Source organism: Plectropomus leopardus, chromosome 15, assembly GCF_008729295.1.
Source record: "Plectropomus leopardus isolate mb chromosome 15, YSFRI_Pleo_2.0, whole genome shotgun sequence".
Lineage (NCBI taxonomy): Eukaryota > Metazoa > Chordata > Actinopteri > Perciformes > Serranidae > Plectropomus > Plectropomus leopardus.
In genome coordinates this window covers 21,893,545-21,915,406 of record NC_056477.1, presented here as the reverse complement: position 1 = coordinate 21,915,406, position 21,862 = coordinate 21,893,545, and the positions used below count along the sequence as shown (strand labels likewise).

The 21,862-nt window shown below is 41.7% G+C and overlaps 1 protein-coding gene across 2 annotated transcripts in view; it reads left to right on the top strand.

Annotated features, from left to right (window-relative positions):
* lyst (lysosomal trafficking regulator) overlaps window positions 1-21,862 on the top strand; it is a 73,799-nt gene that overhangs the window by 20,230 nt on the left and 31,707 nt on the right. Inside the window, exons 5-15 of one of the 2 annotated variants that reach the window (XM_042502737.1) lie at window positions 3,265-3,355; window positions 4,868-6,971; window positions 11,679-12,621; window positions 12,720-12,881; window positions 15,935-16,091; window positions 19,004-19,215; window positions 19,320-19,386; window positions 19,812-19,921; window positions 20,616-20,985; window positions 21,079-21,235; window positions 21,346-21,519. In XM_042502737.1, coding sequence (XP_042358671.1) covers window positions 3,265-3,355; window positions 4,868-6,971; window positions 11,679-12,621; window positions 12,720-12,881; window positions 15,935-16,091; window positions 19,004-19,215; window positions 19,320-19,386; window positions 19,812-19,921; window positions 20,616-20,985; window positions 21,079-21,235; window positions 21,346-21,519 — 4,547 coding nt within the window. Of the gene's footprint in view, window positions 1-3,264; window positions 3,356-4,867; window positions 6,972-11,678; window positions 12,622-12,719; window positions 12,906-15,934; window positions 16,092-19,003; window positions 19,216-19,319; window positions 19,387-19,811; window positions 19,922-20,615; window positions 20,986-21,078; window positions 21,236-21,345; window positions 21,520-21,862 lie in introns of both variants that reach the window. The other variant, XM_042502736.1, reaches the window with a different exon arrangement.

Below are 21,862 nucleotides of genomic sequence, written 5' to 3'. Positions count from 1 at the left end.
AGCAACCTTCACCTTGAGGCCACATCACACAGTATGTGCATTTAACTGTAGTTCAGCACTGTGAGTTGCAGCTTTGATCCCAAATTTATGTTAATATTTCTACCATACTAGTTCAATAATAGTCATACTTGGTTTCAGGCCACTGCTTTTAGTTTGAATTTATGCCTCATATTTTTTAATTAATGTTTTAAACTTTTTTTCATGCAGCTGTTTAATATCAGCATGGCAAATTTAAATATCTGCACATAAGCCTATGTGACCTTTGTGGCCACTAATCTCTTTTCATGAAACGGAAATTACAGTCAGAGTTGTCTATAGTGATACAGCATAATGCAAACACATGATAAAAGCAACAAAGATTATGCAAACAACATCCATCAGACATCAGATGGTAAGATAAAAGGGGTATTTAATGACCATAGTGCAATAAAACCCATTAGTGGAAAATAGAGAACAAATCGTGTTTCAAGGTTTAAATTGAATTGGAGTTAAGATTCTCTTTAAAGTCTTTTCAAAGCCCTGTAAGCATTTCATTTCACATTAGGTGATGCTTATATTTCCATGACCGTAGAAATGAGAAACCTAATACCTGTTTTGACTTTCAGACACTGTGCTCAATTATTATACCACCGCCTGGCCGATACTGTCACCATATTTGTTTAGTGGTCAATTAGGCTGCCTCTCTACATCTGTGGCTGGTGTTGCTACAGCTTGCATGGTGGTCAAATCTAGAGAGGAAATGAGCTTTGCAGTGCCTACGCGTTGTTTGATTTTCTGATTGATTGCAGAAAGTTTGTCTCTTCATTCTGCTTCGGCTGCACACAGGATGTTGGTGCTGATATGCAAATTCATTTAGTTGACAGCATATCATAATAACTTCCAGAGTAGATAATGTTATTTTTTATGACAAAATACACAAAATACAGTATTACTCCTGTTCAAAAAGGATTTTACAGATATGGCTTGACATAATGTTGATGGCAATACTATCATATAAAGGGCAAGGGCTGTAACAATTCAGGAAACAGTGCTTTCCATAGTAAACATGGCACTTTCACATGACAATCTAAAGCTTTGCACATGCAGTAAAGGGCCCAACATCAGGACACAGTTGAAAACAGTAAGGCCCCTGAGCATTAGGGTTTGGAGTTTTTCTTTATCAGTCCTTGCATCACAAATGGTACCGCTGTTGAGTCACGCTTCAATCTACGCAAAATCATAATGGTTTTATTAGGTTTTTAAGTGCTTTGATGCTGATCATGTGCAATTGAGTTAATAAACAGGGTAAATACTCACGTGCCAGTGATACAGTGTGTCACTGCCATTGACAAAGTAAGAACACTAGACGAGGAAACTATCAGCCGTGTTTGCCCTATGACAATGTAAATAGTAGTCTGCCCTTTAGGGGGCTGTTTGCTTCAGAGGGAAACAAGAGATCATTAAGTTCAGTTATTTTCATGCCAAACAGTCTAAATCTAAAACAATAAGAAGATCATAATTGACTGATTTGAAGTAGCAAGAGCATTCTTAAATTAAATATTGTAGCGCAACGAATGCGGTGACCCTGTGTATCAGCATGCCTGCGGCCACGTTTTGTTCACATCTTTTAGCTAATTTCACACACATTCATTGTATTTTCCCTTTTAATGGGAGCCTTCAAGTGCAGAAATTTGATGCATTCTTGTGCTAGTGTGTTTTTTTAAGCTCCAGCTGTGTGTGTCAGCTGTGGTCTGGATGGAGTCAAGCCTTTATTGACAATCAAGGCAAGACACTTTATAAACATTTATTTATTTGTGGTATTTAAGAACATGTGGTGTGTAAAACATGATTTTAAATCATTAATCTTGTGTTTGAATAAAGTAGAAATTGTATTTTGGGTTGTGTTTGTTCCACTGTGCTGTTAAATACCCTGTGCTACCTGGTGTCTGTCTGTTCAGATGACTCAGGTCTATCTCAGTAAGATGTTACTTATGTAAGACTCATCAGATAAGTAAGACTTTCTCACACATAACTAGTATTCCTATAGTCATGTAAAAACATAAAAAAACTAAATGGTCTGCATCTGATTATTTTTAATAGCTGGTTTGTGCGTTGAAGACTGTCGATTCTGTACTGACCAATCAACGGACTGCAATGTGTCCAGCTCCACCTTATAGGATCAGATAAGTGTGCTAGGTAACTCACCAGATGCGTGATGGAAAAATGGTAGGGAATGAAATGGTTTTATCGGCTCCATCCACAACTGTTTTAAATTAACCTGACTGCTTGGTGGGAATTAGGCTATAGTTTGTCAGCCAGTGAGTGCTGACAAGTTCATTTTTACACCAAAAAATGTCCTGCTCAGTATGTAGAAATACAAATCTAAGTGACCTAAATCCAAGTTGTTTGTGTTTTTATGTGTTAAAAAAAAGGCTTTTGGAGCTCCTTGTTATAGCACATGCCAATAACCCCAACATGACTTTTGCCACATATCATACCCTTCTCTACCCGTCTCTTGCCTGTCAAAAATCTGATAATAACTATCTATTAATATATCATTATTAGCTACCACAGTAGGGCTATAGTTTTAGTATCCAAATAGTATTATTAAATAGAGGGAAAACTATTCATGAGGGTAAGAGTATCTAATGAAAAGTCTACTCGTTTGGTGTGAAACTAAATGAGTAAATTAAGTCAATATCATGCTGTGTATAAACAACACAAAACTGGCAGACTAATTAACTTCAAGAAACGGCACACATGCTGTATTGATTTATTGCAGTGCGTATTGTACCGTGAAAAGAATAATACTCACAATCTTGTAAAATCGGCAAGTTGATCAAACATAATTCACACCTGAAGGAGTAGGTTGTTTGTTTTTAATTAACACATGAAGGAGTCGGTTCTCTCTCTGCTGTGAGGTATGTCCTGGAAAGACATGAGATCCCCAAGGTCTAGGAAGTAAAGCCGTCATGTAGCTGCTACATTGCTTCCTGACACATTTCACTGAAGACTAACTAATAAACTAAATGTTCGCAAATAACTAAGTCCTGAGATGAAGCTACTTCTCAAAAGCTGTCAAATTCAGGTACAAAAAAATCTTTAAGTAGCTAAATTCTCCCTGTTTATGCTGGTGAAAACCAAATGGACATTTGTACCAAATATGGACAGTAGTTAAGAGTTTATCTTAATAGGAGTGTCTGGGTGTGACTTCAGTGTGTGACCACAAGGAGAGGGGCAGGGAGGCTTTCTAGGTAACCTCAGTGTGTTTTGTTGCACTCTCAGGAACTGACATGCCGGGAGGAGCTGCTCACTTTGCTGCTGTCTTTACTACCACTGGTCTGGAAAATCCCTGTGCAGGAGGAGAAAGCCCCAGGTCAGTACCCAAAAATACTTTATTTCTTGTTAATGTTAATGCTGGTATTAAGAGCACATACCTCACAATGCCCAGCTGCAATGGCATGTGACTTTCTCTTATTCCTGCTTTGTAACTAATGATTTTATTTTACATAATTTGTTTTTACAAATGTGAAATTTGTCTGTGTGTTGCAGTTCTCTGTAGTTTACAAACTGTACGTGAATATCATTTGTACAGAGGAACTGAAATGCAGGCTGTATTTCATGGGCCAGAAATGTTCTTTTGATGTGTTCGTTTATATGCTTCATTTTCCATCTTTTACATAATTATTTACCAGTTGAGGTCAAGCCACGTTTCAGCATTAGCTTTGGTGAAGGCAGTGGAATGTGTGCACATTGCTTTTGACTGTAAATAGTTTCTGTGATGTTCCTATCAAGTGACTCATTTTTATTTTCAGTGCAGTTTTTTCTTTGCTGCAAACATTGTACTGGGCTTATTTTGAGGTGGATGAATCTGTTTATCGTGAAGTAAATGTCTCCATTATGTAGAATCTTAGTGTTACAAACATCAGCAGCCACACAACAGGAGAGATACTGGCTGCAGAGGCCAGTGACCTCAGGATGACACCGGCATTTAGTACAGGACTGCTGATCCAATCTAACATGGACTCTACACATTTTTACTTTAATTAATTCTTACTCACAGAGTGTGTTTTAACAAACACAGAATGTCTGCTGACATGCAGCTGAGCTTACTCACTTTATACTTTAAAATCTTGTTTGCAAATTGAAAATTTCAAATGGCAATAGTTTGAAGAATGTTGATTTTAAGTCTCAGTTCCTAAAATGTGACACTAGCAGACATTAATTCACTATGTCCTCAGTGTACAATTTAAGTGTGAGTCAAAATAATAGTATGAATGTCTAGAAGTACATTCTCTATGTAGGTCTATTAGGCCGTCTTTACTCGATTTTAAGTGTTTTGCTTATCCGAACACAAGTAGACAGCTGAGACAAATCGCCATCGTCAGATTTCGTTACTGCCAATGTCAATTTGCAGAAACGTTACTAGAAGGTACAAACAACAAAGCGGGCATGGTTTTTACAACCACACCCTCGCTAGCTGCTTGTCAGCATGCTCACTCATGTCAGCACGTCTCCTTCCATAGTGCAAAATGATGGACGGCTACGCAATACTTCATTCAATTCCTACTAAAATAGGCCAGTTTTAAAGTGTTAGCACACTGTCACTAAAACAACCACCATGTCCAGCATTGATAACATAGTTCTTTATCAGGGATGCATCAGGATGTGTTCGCGTTGTCACTACAAAAAATATGTGGTCAAATGCATCCCAGACCACCTCTGCAAGTTGCTTGAGTGATAGAATAACAATGTGTCTTGGTGATCGTATCAACTTGTAATTAGCGCTGCCCACTTGTGAACAGATCACCAAAACCACAAAACTTAGTGTAGACAAGCTCATTATGTATGTCCAGAATGAAACTGACAGATTTCTTTGTATTGACAGATTTCACCCTGCCGTCCTTACTGGAGGTATTCCTCAGCCGGGAGGTGAAGGCAACCCCTCTCAGAGCAGGACAGAAGGCTGCGACAGATGAGCAGAGCTCTGGGAAGAGGTCTCGTGTTGGCAGCGGCACCTGGAAGTCACGGAGATCGCGCAGGACAGCGCAGAGATACTCTGTAAAGGATGCTCGGAAGTCCCAGGTTTCTACCTCAGATTCGGAAGCCAACCCTGAAGACAAAGCTGTCCCGGGCCCCAGTGGTGCAAGGAGCCGAAGATCACATGGCTCCACCATCCGTGTAAGCTGTCAGCATCATCGTTCAGAAGCCTCACAGCTAACATCCACCGCCACCAGCAACACAGAAACCATGAGTGCACCATACCCACACCCTCGAGCCCCTGGCTCCCAAATGATGGACACTGAAACCCTGACAGACCCAGCTGCAATATCAATTTTCAACCGTATGGAAAACTCGCCCTTTGACCTCTGCCATGTGTTGCTTTCTCTGCTGGAGAAGGTTTGTAAGTTTGACATGAGCATCAATCACAACCCTGGCCTGGCAGTCAGCGTCGTACCTACTCTCACTGAGATCCTGACTGAGTTTGGAGATTGCTGTGGTCCAGGGGGAGGGCCTGGTGGGACGGGGGCAGAGGAGCTTGCTGGAGGCTGGACGGAAGAGCCCATCGCACTGGTCCAGCGGATGCTTCTACGCACTATCCTTCACCTGATGTCAGTGGATGTGAGTCAGAGTGAAACCCTCCCAGATAGCCTGAGACGTAGCCTGACAGACCTGCTAAGAGCCACCCTTAAAATTCGGAGCTGCTTGGACAGACAGAATGACCCTTTTGCTCCTCGGCCTAAGAAGACCCTACAGGAGGTCCAGGATGACTTTTCATTCTCTCGTTATCGCCACAGAGCGCTATTGCTGCCAGAACTTCTAGAGGGAGTACTACAAGTGCTGCTGGGCTGCCTGCAAGCTTCCACACCCAACCCATTTTTCTTTAGCCAGGCGCTGGAGCTCATACATGAGTTTGTCCAGCATCGTGGCCTGGAGCTGTTCGAAGCCACAGTGCTGCGGCTGGAGGTACTTGGCAGAGCCAGGGATTCTGAGGTAGGAGGTGAGGCTTCAGAGAGGCTACGAGGTCTCATTGCAGGGGTCTTCAAGATCATCAGTGCTGTTAAGAAGGCAAAGTCGGAGCAGCTGCATCAGTCCGTGTGCGCCAGACGGCGCCACCGTCGCTGTGAATATTCCCACTTCCTCCATCACCACAGAGACCTGTCAGGTTTGCCCGTGTCTGCTTTCAAGCAGGCTGCGAGACGCAACCCCTTTGAAGAGGACGGAGAGGGTAAGGAAGGGATGGAGGGTGATGCTGTGCGTTACCCTGAGCGCTGCTGCTGCCTTGCTGCGTGTGCTCACCAATGTCTGCGGCTCTTGCAGCGACTGTCCCCCAGTGGGCCAGCTGTGTTGCAGGTACTCGCTGGGGTGCAGGCTGTTGGAATCTGCTGTTGTATGGACCCTCGCTCAGTTGTTGGACCCCTGCTGCATGCCTTCCAAGCTCCAGGTCTGCGTAGTTACCAGTCTCATGTTCTTAGCGTCCTTGGCCGACTGATTTTAGACCAGCTTGGTGGGGGACAACCCTCAGAGAGAGCCAAGCTGGCCTCTTGTAACATCTGCACTCTGGACAGCAGCCAGTTACCAGGCCTGGAGGAGACACTGCAGCACGGGGAACCTTCGGCAGTTTCTACCAGTCTGTGTTACCGCTCCCAGGGGATTCTGCCAAGCGGAGGGGGGGCAGAGGACATGCTGTGGAAGTGGGATGCTTTAGAGGCCTATCAAGAGCTAGTGTTTGGTGAGGACTGGCAGCTGAGTCAGCAGATAGCTGGCCATGTGTGCCACCTGACCCTGCGGGGCAATGCTATAGTGCAGTGGCAACTCTACACACACATCTTTAACCCTGTGCTGCAGAGAGGGGTAGAGCTGGCCCATCATGCCCAACAGCTGGGGGTTTCCACTGTCTGTACTCAGGTGTGCAGCTATCATACGCAGTGCCTGCCTGTGGAGGTACTACTAATATACCTGCAAACGCTGCCTGCCCTTCTCAAATCAAGGTGAGTGGTTTTATATGACTTTAAGATGCTTTTCCTTCATCATCTGCCTTTTTTTTCAGTGGTTTTAGTCAGCGAGATTTCCCTGTAGTTTCGGACAAGATTTCAGAGTTCTACCAAAGATTTGTTTTAAATTTTTTATTTTTTAGGTAGAAAGATTCTGCAAGCTGTTCTTGGGATAATTAAATGCGCAGGGGCATCTATAAAAGGTGTTTAAACTAATCTGTCATCATATTAAAGTGATGCAGGTGGTTGTTTTGACAAATTTCTGACTCAAGAAGTCGATTCTGCTCCTTTCGTTTTATCCCATAAAACAAATATAATCACCCAGCTCAAGGCAGACACCTTATCCACTTGGACATAGTTTGTTATTAGATCTGTCTCTCCAGGTCATTGCTAATTGATGCTAATCAATAATTTATTACAGCTTTGTGCACTGAGTGACAGAGGGAGGATCATTAACTGTTTATGTAACACTGTCACGAGTACAGTAGTCTGGCGAAAGCAGGTGCTTGTGGTGTTTGTGCAGACACCTATTACAAAATGCTGCCAACACTAACTTGGTTTGACACTGTATTAATTAGGTTTTATTCTTGTTCTATATTTTATCAGTTGAATATTGAGTCCTCTGCTTTGAGGCAATCCAGAGGCACGCAGGATAAGTAAAGATTCAACTGCCTAGATATGTGTGAATGTGAATGTGCCTGTCTGTCTGTGTGTTAACCCTGGTGACCTGTCTAGGTTGTGTACTGACTCTAGCCTACTGCATGCTGGCATAGGTTGAATCCCCATGCGACCCTAAACAGGATCAGCGTGTATAGAAAATGGATGGATGGATGCTTTGAGGCAGTCTGTCAGCGGTGGGCGGATAGGTTTCCTTATTGAAATTCAGAGTATGTTGTTGTGCTCTCTGCAGGTTTGACTGGCATTCAAAGTCTTTACAGCTGTGATGTTTGTCATCCGAGCCTTTTCAAAGGCACTTTAGAGACAATTTTAGGCCCTTATGCTTATGTAAAAAGCATCCTTACACAAGTCCTATATTCAGATAAATCCCACTTTTGGAGACCATGTGCTCTTAGCATCATTTTTTATTTCTTCCTTAACATACCTTTAATGCATTTTTGCTGCTGCTCAGTGGATATTTATAATTTACATACCTGAGTAGGCTCATGAATACATGTGGTTTTTAGTATGAGGGATGTACATTTGAATACTTTTTTTTCACTATTTATTTGTCAAAGCTGGAGTGCATGAATTTTACATACGAATGAAGGTTTGTTACATTCAAGGTCTTACCAAACACACACTGATTCTGCCAGGGAAAGATTTGTATTTCTCTGTATACCAGAGTTGTGATGTCTAGTGTCTGGTGTCTGTTGTGACTTATTTGTCTCATGCCCAATATAATTGTACTTTTTCCCCCTCATCACTTGAGAACATTTTGTTGGCAGTTTATTCTCTATCAATGCATCATGTCTGTTGCTGGCACTCTGAAAGTGTGTTTTACATCAACCAGCCAGAGTTAAAGGGGGCAAGAAGGGCCAGAAACCTTAGTAAAGGAGAGCAGCAAAGTTTATTGCAGAAGTTATAGCTAAAAATCCCAGGAAGCGTTCAAGAAACGTTTCTGGAGTGAATGTTCCGGATAATAAAGAAGAGGTGTTCAGAGGAAGGATTAAAGTCAAAAAGAAAAGCTCACCTGCAGGCAGACATCATCAGCATGTGTTGACTGTGTTTGTGTAATCAGAGTAGAGACAAAAGCACTGCAGGTTTAATGACTAAAAACAACAAAATCCTTGATTAATGCCATTGTAGCATATCAAAAAAAAGTGGAAGCAGTATGAGTCCAAGTGTGGGCAAGAGCCAATGCTTGTTTTGATTTCTGGCGTTTAAGAGCAAGTTTTCACCTGTATTCTTAAATTATCCACTGCTGCAGTATGTGAGGGGACAAAACCGTTTAAGCTGTTAAATTTAGACGATATGGCCACGTAATCAACATGCTGTTGCTGTACACGTTGATGTCTCTTTATTTGTTGTTACTCTAAACAGCTTTAAGAACTCCACTTCATGCAGTTTTTAATTGTCTGCTATACACTATGTTTAATACATTTAGACATTTAGATTAGTCTGTTTGGTCACAGTTGCACAAGTTTATTGAAACTTGAGGTCACAGCAAACAAGGTAAATAAAACAGGAGCTTCCCATATATAATGTACAACTGATCTTATGAATCCAAAAAAACAAAAACAAAACCTTTTTTGCAGTATGTCTTGGAACATTGGCATCTAGATTGCAATATCAACTGCACAGCAAGATCAAGAAAATCATAAGTTGTAGAAGGATGCTTTCTAAACCCAGTGCTTTTGAACAGGGAGAAACCACTCACCCATGCATATACTGTACTGTATATGGTCAGTCTCACTAGGTTAGACTATACGGCTCCATCTGGTGGGCCAATTACATATTTGAGGGTTTTTTCTTTTGAAATATTGAAATATAATTACATAATTAAAAGTCAGTCTCAACCTTTCCATCTCTTCAGCCTTCTTTTAAACGGTTTAACAAAGGTCGTTTTTCTCAAACAGCACATTCAGCATAATCAAAGTGCTTTTAAGCCAAATTATCTCTGGGCCCAGTAATATACTTTATGTGTGACATTATTCTGGGTCCTGAGCATATGCACAGTTTTCACTCTGGTCTGAAGGAATAAATACTTGCAATGTTGAAGACCAAATTATTGTCAGTGAGAGCATCATCTTGCACCGCTCCTATGGCTTTTCTGCATGACAGAACTCCATAATTTTCAGATGAAAGCATTAAATATTAAGGCTGGAAAGTCATCCTGTTGGACTTGCACACTACTAATGGCAAGGGGAAATGCTCTGAAAAATCAGAATTAATCGACTCTACATTAATTTAGAGGAAGGCAGGAGAAAGGGTTTGAATTGGAGAAAAAAAATCAGTGAGTTTATTATTTATTAAATTTACTCGATTCATGCACGGAGCTCAAAGCTTCAAGTGAACATCTGTTTTGATTCCTTGACATACTGCGTAAACAATCCCATACAGAGATGAAAGTGTTTTTCATTTCCAGTCAGTGTATAGTGTCAGATCATCTCTTGAGCAGCTTGTTTTCTCTTAACAAACGTTGATTGAACCCTCTCTCAGAGGTGACACATTATTCTTTTAAGGTAATTTACCTTGCATTGTAACGGTGCAATTTATTGTTTAACAATGTCTCAGTTGTATGTGTATTCCAGTAGTAAACAAATTCAAGAGGGGAAAATGTCATCTTTGTTTTGCTAACTTAACATATGATTCACATTCAGATAACTTTGACACAGTCTGGTGCAAATTTGTCTTTGTCGCTCAGTAAAATAAACACACACACACACACAAAAGATAACAGAGGGAATGCTGTAAATAAAGTGGGAACTTTACAAATATAGCAGTTGTGTTTATGTACAATGTTGGCTTGTTGTGTCCTTCACAGTTAATTTATCATGTTAATAGAAGTTGACTAATGTATTTAAAGGAGTTGTTTTGCCCTGGGGGAAATTACATTGGCAATCCAATGGGGAGGAAATGAAATCAGTGAAGGAAAGAGTGTGACGGGCTCTGTGTGGTGCCAGTGGCTTCTCCTCTGATTGAATAGTTGCAGAATTTGTTAGATTAGACTGAGTGGTGCCATTTATTTTAATTGCTGGGAGATCTGTGAGTTTATATGTATGCGCTTAACATCTACTTTCTCTCTCTTCCTGTCTCCACGTTAATCTTCTCCTCAGTCAATGAGGGGCTCATGCACAGAAATATTCTTCCTGGTGGTGATTTTAAAGTAACTGAAAGGCCAAGGCAATGCTTTAAAATATTTTACACTTAGCACCACCTCAGAAAATACTGGCAATTAAACTCTTCCACACATCTGTCATGTACTACAAGGCCAGCTCCCCATCAGAGACTTTACTGGCGCTGCTTAAGTAGCCACTAGCACTTGCAGCCGTTTGATTTTCATCCACTTCACTTTCAGCGAGGCTGCTCAAGATGTTCTCATCCTGATCTGTACTTTTTTCTCAATAGTTCCAAATTGGAGCCACGATTGCTGTGTTTCTAAACTATTTTTTTTACCTCTGCTTACTATCTTGCCATCACAGCTTGACCTTGACGTATGCACACTTTACGTTTGCTCCACATCTTTTTATTTCAGAAGAGTGCACAATAATCAGCAATCACCAATGGACAAACAAACGTAACAGTTCACTGAGTATCATCAGATTCCCCCATCCATTTCCTCTACCCCGTATTAAAAAAAAAACAAAAAAACTGCCTGTATTGTCATTGCACAGCTGTACAATGAAATTTTGTGTCTCCAGTGGTACATACTGAAATTTAAAGACAAGCAGACACATCAAAGACTGTAAACATAAATACAAAAAAAAACTAAATATAAAAAAACAGTAAATATGTTTAAAAACAGGCAATAAAAGCAGACCAAGTACAATAAATTATTGCTCAGTCATATAATGTTGTACATGTACAGGATATCTCCTTAGATGTTATTGCACATTGCACATATTCCTAAGTAAAATGACAATAGAAACAAAAGACAAACAAACAAACAAACAAACAAAGTTCGAGTATGTATGTGTAGTATGTGTAATGTTTATGTCCAATTTCTGTTTTGCGTTGCTTCATTTGTTATATTGTTTGTTGCAGGGTGATCCGAGACCTTTTCGTCAGTTGCAACGGGCTCAATCAGGTGACGGAGCTGGTCTACCTAGACCAGACACGCTCCTTGGCTTTGAAGGTCTTTGAGACTCTGATAATTGGCATCGGACACCAGCAGGCTGACGGGGTGCTTCAGGAGCTGGAGAGTGCTGATGCTGAAGAAAGGGAGGCTGTCTTGGGCCTGGCTGAGGAACTGGGGTCCCGAGGGGCTGGAGAGGGCCCACAAAGCCTCAGCAAATTCTACGAAGGCCTAAAGGAGGCATATCCGCGTCACAAGAGCCGGAGTGGGCAGGGCCGTGGGCCAGGGCGCAGCCGAGCAGAGACCCACCTCCATGTTATCAACCTCTTCTTGTGTGTGGCCTTCCTCTGTGTCAGCAAGGAGGCCGACTCTGATCGGGACTCGGCCAATGACTCTGAGGACACTTCAGGTTACGACAGTACCGCCAGTGAACCTCTTGGTGGGCGACTGCCCTACCTGTCTCCAGATAGTGTGGCTCTGCCCTCCAAAGAGCAGGTACGACGCGCTGCAGATGTTTGGTCAGTCTGTCGGTGGATCTACCTGGCCAGCCCGTTATTTCAGAGGCAGTTCTTCAGGCTAGGAGGACTTGATGTCTGCCTGCGCCTCATGGCCATGGTTATTCAGAAGCTTTCCTGTAAAACCAAGGATGGGAAAGCAAAGAAGAAGAGAGATGGTAAGGGCAAAGGCAGCCCTGAGTCCACGGCTTCCTCACTGGGACTGGAGGAGACAACTCATGTTTCAGCCGACACCCTCGGCACTGGTCCAGCTGAGGGAAAGACCAAAGATCCAGCAAAGAAGCTGGAGGAAGAGTGGCAACTACAAAGTATTCGTCTCCTTGAAGCCTTGCTGGCTATTTGTCTGCACAGTGCTAACTCGGCCCTGCAGAGGATAGAGCCCGAGCTTTCTCATCAGGTATGTAGTTTAATATCATATTGGCCAACCCCTGACCACATCTACCATAGAAGAACCCCTGGTTTTAATAAAAATGTTACATCTGCTCTTGTTGATAGCTCCAGTCAGTGGAAGAGACCCTGTTTGAGGTGAGAGACCAGCTCTCTCGCTCAGGCGTGGTGAACTCTGACCTTGCTATTCCTCTGTTTGACTCTCTCCTGAGAGTGGCCTTGGCAGAGGTGTCATCCTGTCCTGATCCCCCTGAGGAGAAGCCAGACAGGGTGAGTCCTGCCTTTGAAGAAACTGTGAGTGAAGTTATTGCACCTTTTTATATTCTCAAGTTGTTTTTTTTTTTTGGCTACTCATGTATCAAGAGGCAAGTTCAGGTTAGAGCCAGTCAGACACTTGATACCTTTGCAGTCACAGGAGGTTTTGTCTTATTCACAATATAAAGCTCTCTGCAAAATGTTACTTTACTAATCTTAATCTTTTCTTCTGGACTACTCAACAGAATAAAGCCTTAAAAAATAAAAATTTGTATTAAACTTTAAATGCCCTTATTAGCACCTCGTATGCAAATTCTGCCTTCCACCCATGTAACAATGTATCAGTGTAAACTCTAGTTATCCTCTTCAGTGAATGTTGCTATGATTTAATTTGCTGCTATTTCAAAATTAGCAGCTACGGGCTCTTTGGTTTCTGTTGTCTCTCTCTGTCAGTATGGGTGTAATTCAACATTGATCTGCATTGATATATCCACTCAATTATCAATAGGGTTGGGTACCAAAGTCATACTTTTTACCCCCCCCCAGAAAAAAAACCCTAAAGAATTGCAACTAATTACAATGAAATAAGGACTGTTTTTCGTACTTTCTGAGCCTGCTCAGCTGTGGCTCAGAGGTAGAGTGGGTCGTCCTCTAATTAGAAGGTCAGCGGTTCGATCCCAGGCTCTTTTGCGCAACATGTCGAAGTATCCTTGCGCTTCAACACTGCGTCATCGGAGTGTGAGTGTGTGTGAATGATTACTGAGTAGCAGGTGGCGCCTTGTACGGTAGCCTTGGCCACCAGTGTGTGAATGTGTGTGTGAATGGGTGAATGTGACATGTAGTGTTGAAGCGCTTTGAGTGGTCAATAAGACTAGAAAAGTGCTATACAAGTATAGTCCATTTACCATTTACCTTGCCTTTTCATTAAACAGTTTCTCATAACTTGTTTAAATAAGGTGGCAAATTGTGTCATACAGTGGTGAGGACTGGAGAGACTTGAGAGATTAAAACAAGCATGTGACAGGAAGCAAACTGCATCTTGTTGTGTGCTGAATGATATGAACATATCTTCTGCTGTCATTAGCTGCTTGCAAGGGAACTATGAATCTTTGCTCGATAAAAGTTCATTCCAGCACAAAAGATTGAAAGAAAGCACATTTCATTTACAGTTGTTTTTTTTAATTGTTTTTTCCGAGTAGAAAGAAGCTGATTGTGTTCAGACACCAAATGCTGCGTCTTTGGCTGGACGCCATGGGAAAATATAAAGAGCAGCAGTGTTTATTTAGGAGGGAAGGTACAATGAAAGAAAAAACATTTTCCAACTGAGTGTTGTCAAGCATCAGCGCGGCTGTGTATGGCCGCTCAAACTATGTTGCTTAGCAGCCGTTATCTGCCCGATGTGCAACAAAACAGCAGACCTAAATAATGATAGCCTTTGTTTAGACTGAGCAGTGGATGCAAACATGACCAAGCATTGTGTCATTTTGAAACCCAAACAGCTCACTCGTGGTACTTTGTTTTAGAGCTTTTTGCATGATACTGTGACTTTTGCCTATATAGTCTTTATAAACATGTCAAGAATAAATTGGTTGGAATATATTTACACATATCTTTCAGTCACAACAACTCCTACCTTCTCAATAGTATCACTATTGATGTAATCTACATAAACACTTTGAAACCTGAGCAAAGAAGAAACAACCCCAAAATAAGCAAGAAATTAGTAAAAAGAAAAAAAAATAACCTGAAAAATAAACGATAAATAACAAAAAAAGGAAGGTCAAAAACAAAGGAAATTGCCCGAAAAGGGTGCTTAAAATAAGTTAAATATTTTTAAATGTATAATTAAGATCAATATAAAGATAGCTTTATTTATAGCTTTAGCTTTATATTCCTTAGCTTTTTTTTTTTTTTTAAATATAGTTTTCTTAATCTACTAATTTCTTCCATTTTGCGGGACATTTTTCATCAAGTTGCTCATTGCCTTTTCCCCATGTTCTCAAAAGAAATCAAACCAATTTGTTTATGGTGCAAAGTTTGAAATGCTTGTGCAAGGTGTCTGAACGCAGCACATGAAAAGTGATGTCAACCCAGGTTTGAAGGGATTAATGACTGATTCTCAAATGTGAAACTGTTCTTATTTCTTCCAGGAAGTGTGACAAATACAAAAAACAAACAGAGACAGGGTAAAAAGAAAATAATTTTCCTTTCTCACTAAAATGACTACCCACCCGGTAGTGGGTCCCCCCCATCTCACAGCCTCAGATGTGTTTTTCACAAGTCTTAAAATGCCTGTCTGAGTAAGCCTGTTCCAACACTGGAGGATTTAGCTTTTTATATAATAGATTTACCTATTTCCTAAGAGCTTAGTTTCTTTCTCAGTGAGCCCAGTAGAGCGTGATGTTCACTTAACCATTACAACTATGTGCTATGAAGCTCCGAGATTAGTCTTTCACCACAAAGTTTGTCCACTGAAAGACTATTCTTTGAAATGTTCCCTTTAGCAAAATCGAATATCAAAGCTGCCTCGTCTTATGCTGAAAGGAATAGAGGTGTGTATTACAGTAAGCCTCTGCTTTGAACTAGGCAACGGGTTAGAGTTGACTGTTTACGTGTGTGTGTGTGTGTGTGTGTGTGTGTGTGTGTGTGTGTGTGTGTGTCTACGTGCACATATGATGACTGACTGTTCACGTCAAGGAACTGGGCTGTGTGAGTGCCCTGCAAGTCAGCTGATATTTGTCTTATGACCAAAATCTTGTACTTTTTTTCCCCCCTCATCACTTGAAAACATTTTGTTGGCAATTTATTCGCTGTATTAGTGGTTGGACCACTGCTTGTCATGCTTAGTATATTTTAGCAAAACATTCTCAGTCCAGGAGTTTTTTTTGTTTGTTTTTTTAAATCAGATTGGGTAAGATCTTGCAAAATTCTTCTTATCTAGGAACCAGGCGGTGATCTTGTTGTATCTGGACTGTAAGACATTGAAATTCATGACTTTTTCTTACCTCCCTTCCTCTCTCGCTCTCTGTCTCTGTCTCACTGTTCCTCTCTGACTCTCCTTCTGTCAGAAGCTCCAGGTGTTGGCGGAAGGGGTGGCCCCAGCAGGCGATCTGTCTGAGGAGGTGGACGAGGTGCAGAACTGTGGCGTCAAGCCCCCGGGGGAGGAGGAGGGCTACGACGCTGACAGTGAAAGCAACCCTGAAGACATGGCCAAGCAGGAAGAGGGTAGGTCCACGCTTACTGCCAAACACACACGCACACTTACGTGCATGCACACACACACACACACATGCACACATATGTGCATGCAGACACACACACACACACACACACACACACACACACACACACACACACACACACACACTTGCTCCCATATTTACTCCTTCTCAAGAATCCACAGCTACTGCACACACCTAACTGCTCTTTATTATATTAGCTTAGGCTGGTTTAACGTTTAACTCTCTGTTGCTTTACTTTGAAATCCTCAACTGCAGAATTTTCACTCTTTTTTTTACCTCCCTGCAGTTATTTTAAGAACGCTATAAATTGCTTTTACCCAATGCGCTCCGTCTTCTGTAACATTTGTTTTTGTTCGTGATTAATGTCAACAAACTAATCTTGATGGATTGAGAGGTCGTGTATTGGTCTCAACCTCTAAACCTGGTGAATTTTAGCCTTGGGAAATCTTGCTTCTCCCACTATTAAATTAATCATTCAATGCTTTTGTGAAAGTATTATGCATTATTGCATGTCCTTACATTTACTGAAGGATTTTATGTTGAACAGCATCATGTTTTTTTAAGCAATTTGCAGTGTAAAAACCACATCCTCTTTTGGTTTGCTGAGGAGGATATTTGGCAATAACAAGTGGCTAGTTTTTAATGCGTACATATGACATGGCAGAAAGGGGCCTGAGCACTTTTTCCCCTCACAACAGCCTCTTGTGTTAGGTCTGCTTCTCCACTCTGGTCTCACCAGTTAAGAACGTGGCCTGATTATACCCTTTTTGCTTTTTCATCCCCTCAGAATAAAATCATTGTTTTACGTTTTACAACTGCAGGCAACTACAGTCTGTGGCCCCATGAGCTGGATCTTGTGACTTAAAGTCTCCATCAAATGGAGGCTTGAACTTCCTGGAAAGCTTTATCGTCCTGGAAAACAGTGAATGTTAAACACTGACCCCTACCAGACACAATTTAACCCCCAATTTGGGCAGTAATACTCTATCCTTCCTCTATTATCAGAAAGCCTTTTCTCCTTAACTTTGAACATCCTGGTTTAGTTGAAAATGCATCTTGTTGATAAAGTAATTATCACCACTAATGGCAGCTAGTTGCTTCAGTGGCAGACTAAATCAAATAAAATGATCCTCTTCAAGTTAAAAAAAAAACCCCAACAACATATGATATCAGTGGCTAATTTAAAGGGCACCAGTAGAGATGGGATGATATGCAATTTTATTGCAGATTGTGTTAAAAAACATAAAACATAAAAAACTCATTAAGTTGATCATGTCAAATTCCATATTCAGAATAATAGTGATTATCGTGTCCAGCAGCACCCAAAAAGACTGCGGTGTAAGAAACAATAAAGAGACTCTGGCAAAACAGGTTGCATACACACCAACCTCAAAAAACACAATAGAGCTAAATCAAGTGCCGGTATATTTTATGTCGAAAGACATGATGTCATTTTAAGTAGTTAAAAACCCTGGCTTTTTAATAGTTTTTTTAAATTGTTTTGCACTGAAAAGGAAGATCACTTAAAAAAGATGTGTGTCGTCTTTGTGATGCAATGCAAATATTTGCTTGTAAGGTAAAGTCACTCCACTATGTTTTAGAGCCATTTTAAGAGTTTTAAGCTTGTTTTGATGAGAACAGGATAATATCATGAATCTCTTGTATTTTGGCTGGAATATACGTGACATGCCATTTTCACATCATCCCATGTCTGGTGCTTTCTCTTTTTTTTGTTGAAGTGTTCAAATATTAAGTATTCCAGGGGGATGTTGCATGATTGACAGCTGTCGTAATCTATTACAGTCAGCTGTGGCATTTGGCACTCACTCATCCTACATCCTGACTCCCCAGGCTTTCCTCTTTATGCCCACATTAAAATTTCCTGGCCCTGTTAACTGCTGCCTCCTCACAATTCAATCATGATATGGAACATGCACTTCACATCTATGTTTTTGTAAAGCCTATTCCTTAGTCTCTTAATTGTGCTTACACTTGACTAGCTTCTTATGTTCAGTTTTCCACTTTTGAAAAGAGATTAATCGAAATGATTTGTGCACTAAAGTACTTTTTTTTTTCCAAAAACACAGCAAAAATGATATACAGTAGAAGCTTGTGCAATTATATTTAACTGAATATGATTTAATTTGAACATTAAAAAAATAACATGAAATATATATGTCAAAAAAACAAAGCAAAAATAACTAATACTTAACAGAAAACATATACAGCAGACTTTCAATAAGCAGCATAAATTAATGTTTAATTTCCAAAATGGAATAGTAAAAACCTACATGCTTCTCGAGTCCCACCGTATTCTATACTAATCCATCAATACTCCGTTAATCACAAAAACTGACTCTCGGCCCCGGCGTTCACCCTCACAGCTAGACCTCTATGTAAACCCAGTCTCTAACACAAGCATCTCAATTTTTCACAAATGATATGAAGTGATACCAGTTGGTATAAGTCTTTCATATTTATGCAGTTTATATTTCCTGACAGGCTCAGCAGTGTATATCTGGCTGTGTGAGTGTTAGTTGGAGGCAAACAGCTGTGCACAAGGAGAGAGAGCGAGGTTCATTAATTACAGGAGGTCCTAGAAGCTGTGTGAGAGCCTGCTGGGCTGCTCCCCTGTAAATCATGAGGGGACTCCCATGCTGCTCTGAGGCTGAGCACAGCACTGAAGATAACTCATTTTTATGAGCTGCCTCCAAGATGGAAGGATGGAGCTGAAGCAGGGAATGCCTGTGGATCGTGAAGATGTTTAAGCAACACAGCCGGCCCGTGTGTGTTTCTGTGCTAGCATGTGTGGCATGCCATTCAGCGTGACGTTTATCATCTCTAAGTCTTGTAGTGTTACTGATCTTGCCCTGGTGTGTGTGGTGGTTCTCATAGGAGTAAAGGTGGAGTCCACTCTACTGCGTGAGTTTGGGGTGGTGGCGGACGGGCCAAGGCGTGGTGTGCTGCTGTTCCCGGAGATCTGCACGATGGAGCTGCAGCTACTCGCCACAGGCTCACCAGATCTGGAGGTTTTGAGTCATGTGTTTCACAGCCTGCTGGGCGCAGTGCACGCCAATCGCCGCAATGCTGCCTTGCTCTATGACCAGGTCAGACTGACAACACTTTGTACAACTCTTAGCCGCTTCAGCAGTTTCTCTACTTTTCTCCTCAACTGTGCTCTGAGGATGAACTCTTGTCCTGTTCCTCGCAGGGAGGAGTCAAAACCATCCTGTCTGGCTTTCACAGCATCCTCAGCCAAACAGACCCCTCCTTTACAGGTTTGTTATTCCTTCTGGTTTATTTTTGTCTTTTCTGACACTGTAGGATACTATTCATGTGTGACATCTAAGGGAAAAACATTGGGTGCACTCAGTTTGCAGATTTACTTTTTCCTGCTGCTGACATTTCGACTGGTTCCTCAGGGTTCAAACGTCATACTCAGTCTGCATCATTTTAGTAATTCTTGGAAAAAGCTTTACCCAAAGGATTGTTTTTATATACAGAAATCATGTTTATCTTATCTGTCATTGTTAGATATTGTCATGTGTCTGTGGCCTGTTTGTTTTTCTGTCACATGTATATTTATTGTTCAGAGCAAAGCAGGCGGTGACGCTGTTTATTGTTTCTGCCTGTGGTGTTCTGGTGCATGCCCAAGTGAATGAAAACTGTTTACGTAATCTGCTCTTCATTGGTCTATGTTCAGATTGCCAGACTGTGCTAGTGGAGCTGCTGGTTGCCATGGTGAGCCAGCGAATCACAGCGGAGGAACTGGCCCTATTGATTCGCCTCTTCCTGGAGAAGACCCCACCTACTGTAAATAGCAAACTCTATCAGTCAGTCAGCAATGCACTGTTAGCTTACGTTCAGGGTGTTGACACTGATAGCTTGTGCTCACACTGTCTGCACATTCAATTTTTCAGCAGGAGCAAGAACTTATTTGTACACCACTCTTCCTGTCACACTCTGTTCTCACTTCTTGGTTCTTAAAAACTCATCAACACATAATGCTCCCTCGGGCCCACTTCATTCTACATACAATTAACACCAATGTGTGCGGAACAGATGTGATGCTACAGCGTATTGCCACAGGTCTGTGTTTAATTGGAATCAGGCAGCAGACATCATTAATAACCTGTCTCCAAGAGAGGAAAGGAAAGAGAGGGGTTTATTTTTAACCACATGAATGTGATGACATGTGACTTGAGTTTCCGTGTATGAAAATGAGACATATCAGTGACTACAGTGGCCACTGTTTTTGTGCTGCTACCCAGGTTTTTTATATTTAAGACGGTTATGATACATTCTGTCAAAATGTTCACTGTTTTTACGGCTTTAATGCTGAGCTAGTCTAGATGGATCAGACTGTTGAAGAAATTGAACTGCTCAGTAATGTGTGATTTTTTTCATTTTCTTTACTTAAGCAGGCAGAGTTTGCACAAACCTGTCAAGTGTTTTCTTTATTAAATCTTCTGTGTTTCTGACTCCCTGTTTACTTTTTTACCTGCAGGAAATTTTACTAAAAGGCATACTACAAATTGTTGAAGCCAACGTGAATATAGAACCTCTTCACTTCCTGACCTTTCCAATAATCCTTGGGGCTTCGACCCCAGGAGGGGCTTCCATGGGCTCCAGGCAGAACGGTGCTGCTGGAGGGAAAAGTGTTGGTTTGCTGTGGAAGGGCAAATTGTCTCCTGGGCGCAGGGAGGGGGATAGTGAGTATCGACCAAGCCACATCCGTTCCTCTCCCTGGCACATTGCTCCTCTCCACCTGCCCCTGGTAGGGCAGAACTGCTGGCCCCACATGGCTAGCGGCTTCAGCGCCTCAATGTGGCTTAGGGTGGCAGAGCAGGAGGAGAAGGATGGGGACAAAGAGCAGGGTGAGAGACAGATCCTTCACTAAGACCCTTTCATGCCTGAAGTCCATAAATATAAAATGGTTTTAAGATTTTTTTTTTGTCTTTGTTCTCCAGAGGAGGGTAACCCTCCTGCAGCTGAGTCCCACCATGGCTCCCCTCCGGCTGGGGCGAGATTAGCAGAGGAAGGCCTCATTCATATTCTGTCCATGGGCTCAAAGGCACTGATGCTTCAAGTGTGGGCAGACTTCTCCACAGGCGCTCTCACATTCAGGTGAGCTCCAGTGTAGAGTTCAGTCTCCAAGATGTGTGTGTGCAGAATGAGTTTTTTAAAGTATTCATAGTTTATGGACCTTGAAGTATTGTAATGTGCTGATCCCTCAGGATTTGTATAGACCCAAACGATGAGATAAAAGCAGGGCTGCTGGCACAGGCAGACTCTGGTGAGGAACTACTCAGAACGGGCCAATGGCAGCACCTGGGCCTCACTTACACACAGCAGCCAGAGGGAAAGAAGAACATCCATGGCCGTGTGGTTGTCTGGGTGTGTGGCATCAGGTGAGGAACTTGTAATGGCGAGAGTAAGGCTCAATCACATTTCTTACTTTTACACCTACCACTTGTTTTCGAGTGCCCCTTTGACCCTCAGAACAGAATTACAAGGGGTAGTAGTTGAAGCATTCCCCTGTGAAACGGGACAGCTGAAGGCTGAAACGTCAGCAGTAACGTCATTATCATCAATGGTATTTACTTAAACACATGCAACTATTGTAATAATTGTATTATCACAATGACATTTTCCATTTCTCTGATGGTGATAGAAAAGCATTGATGCTTATGATTGGATCTAACATGCTCCTACCCTGGCAGTCTGCACTGATATTAGAGAAGCATAAACAAA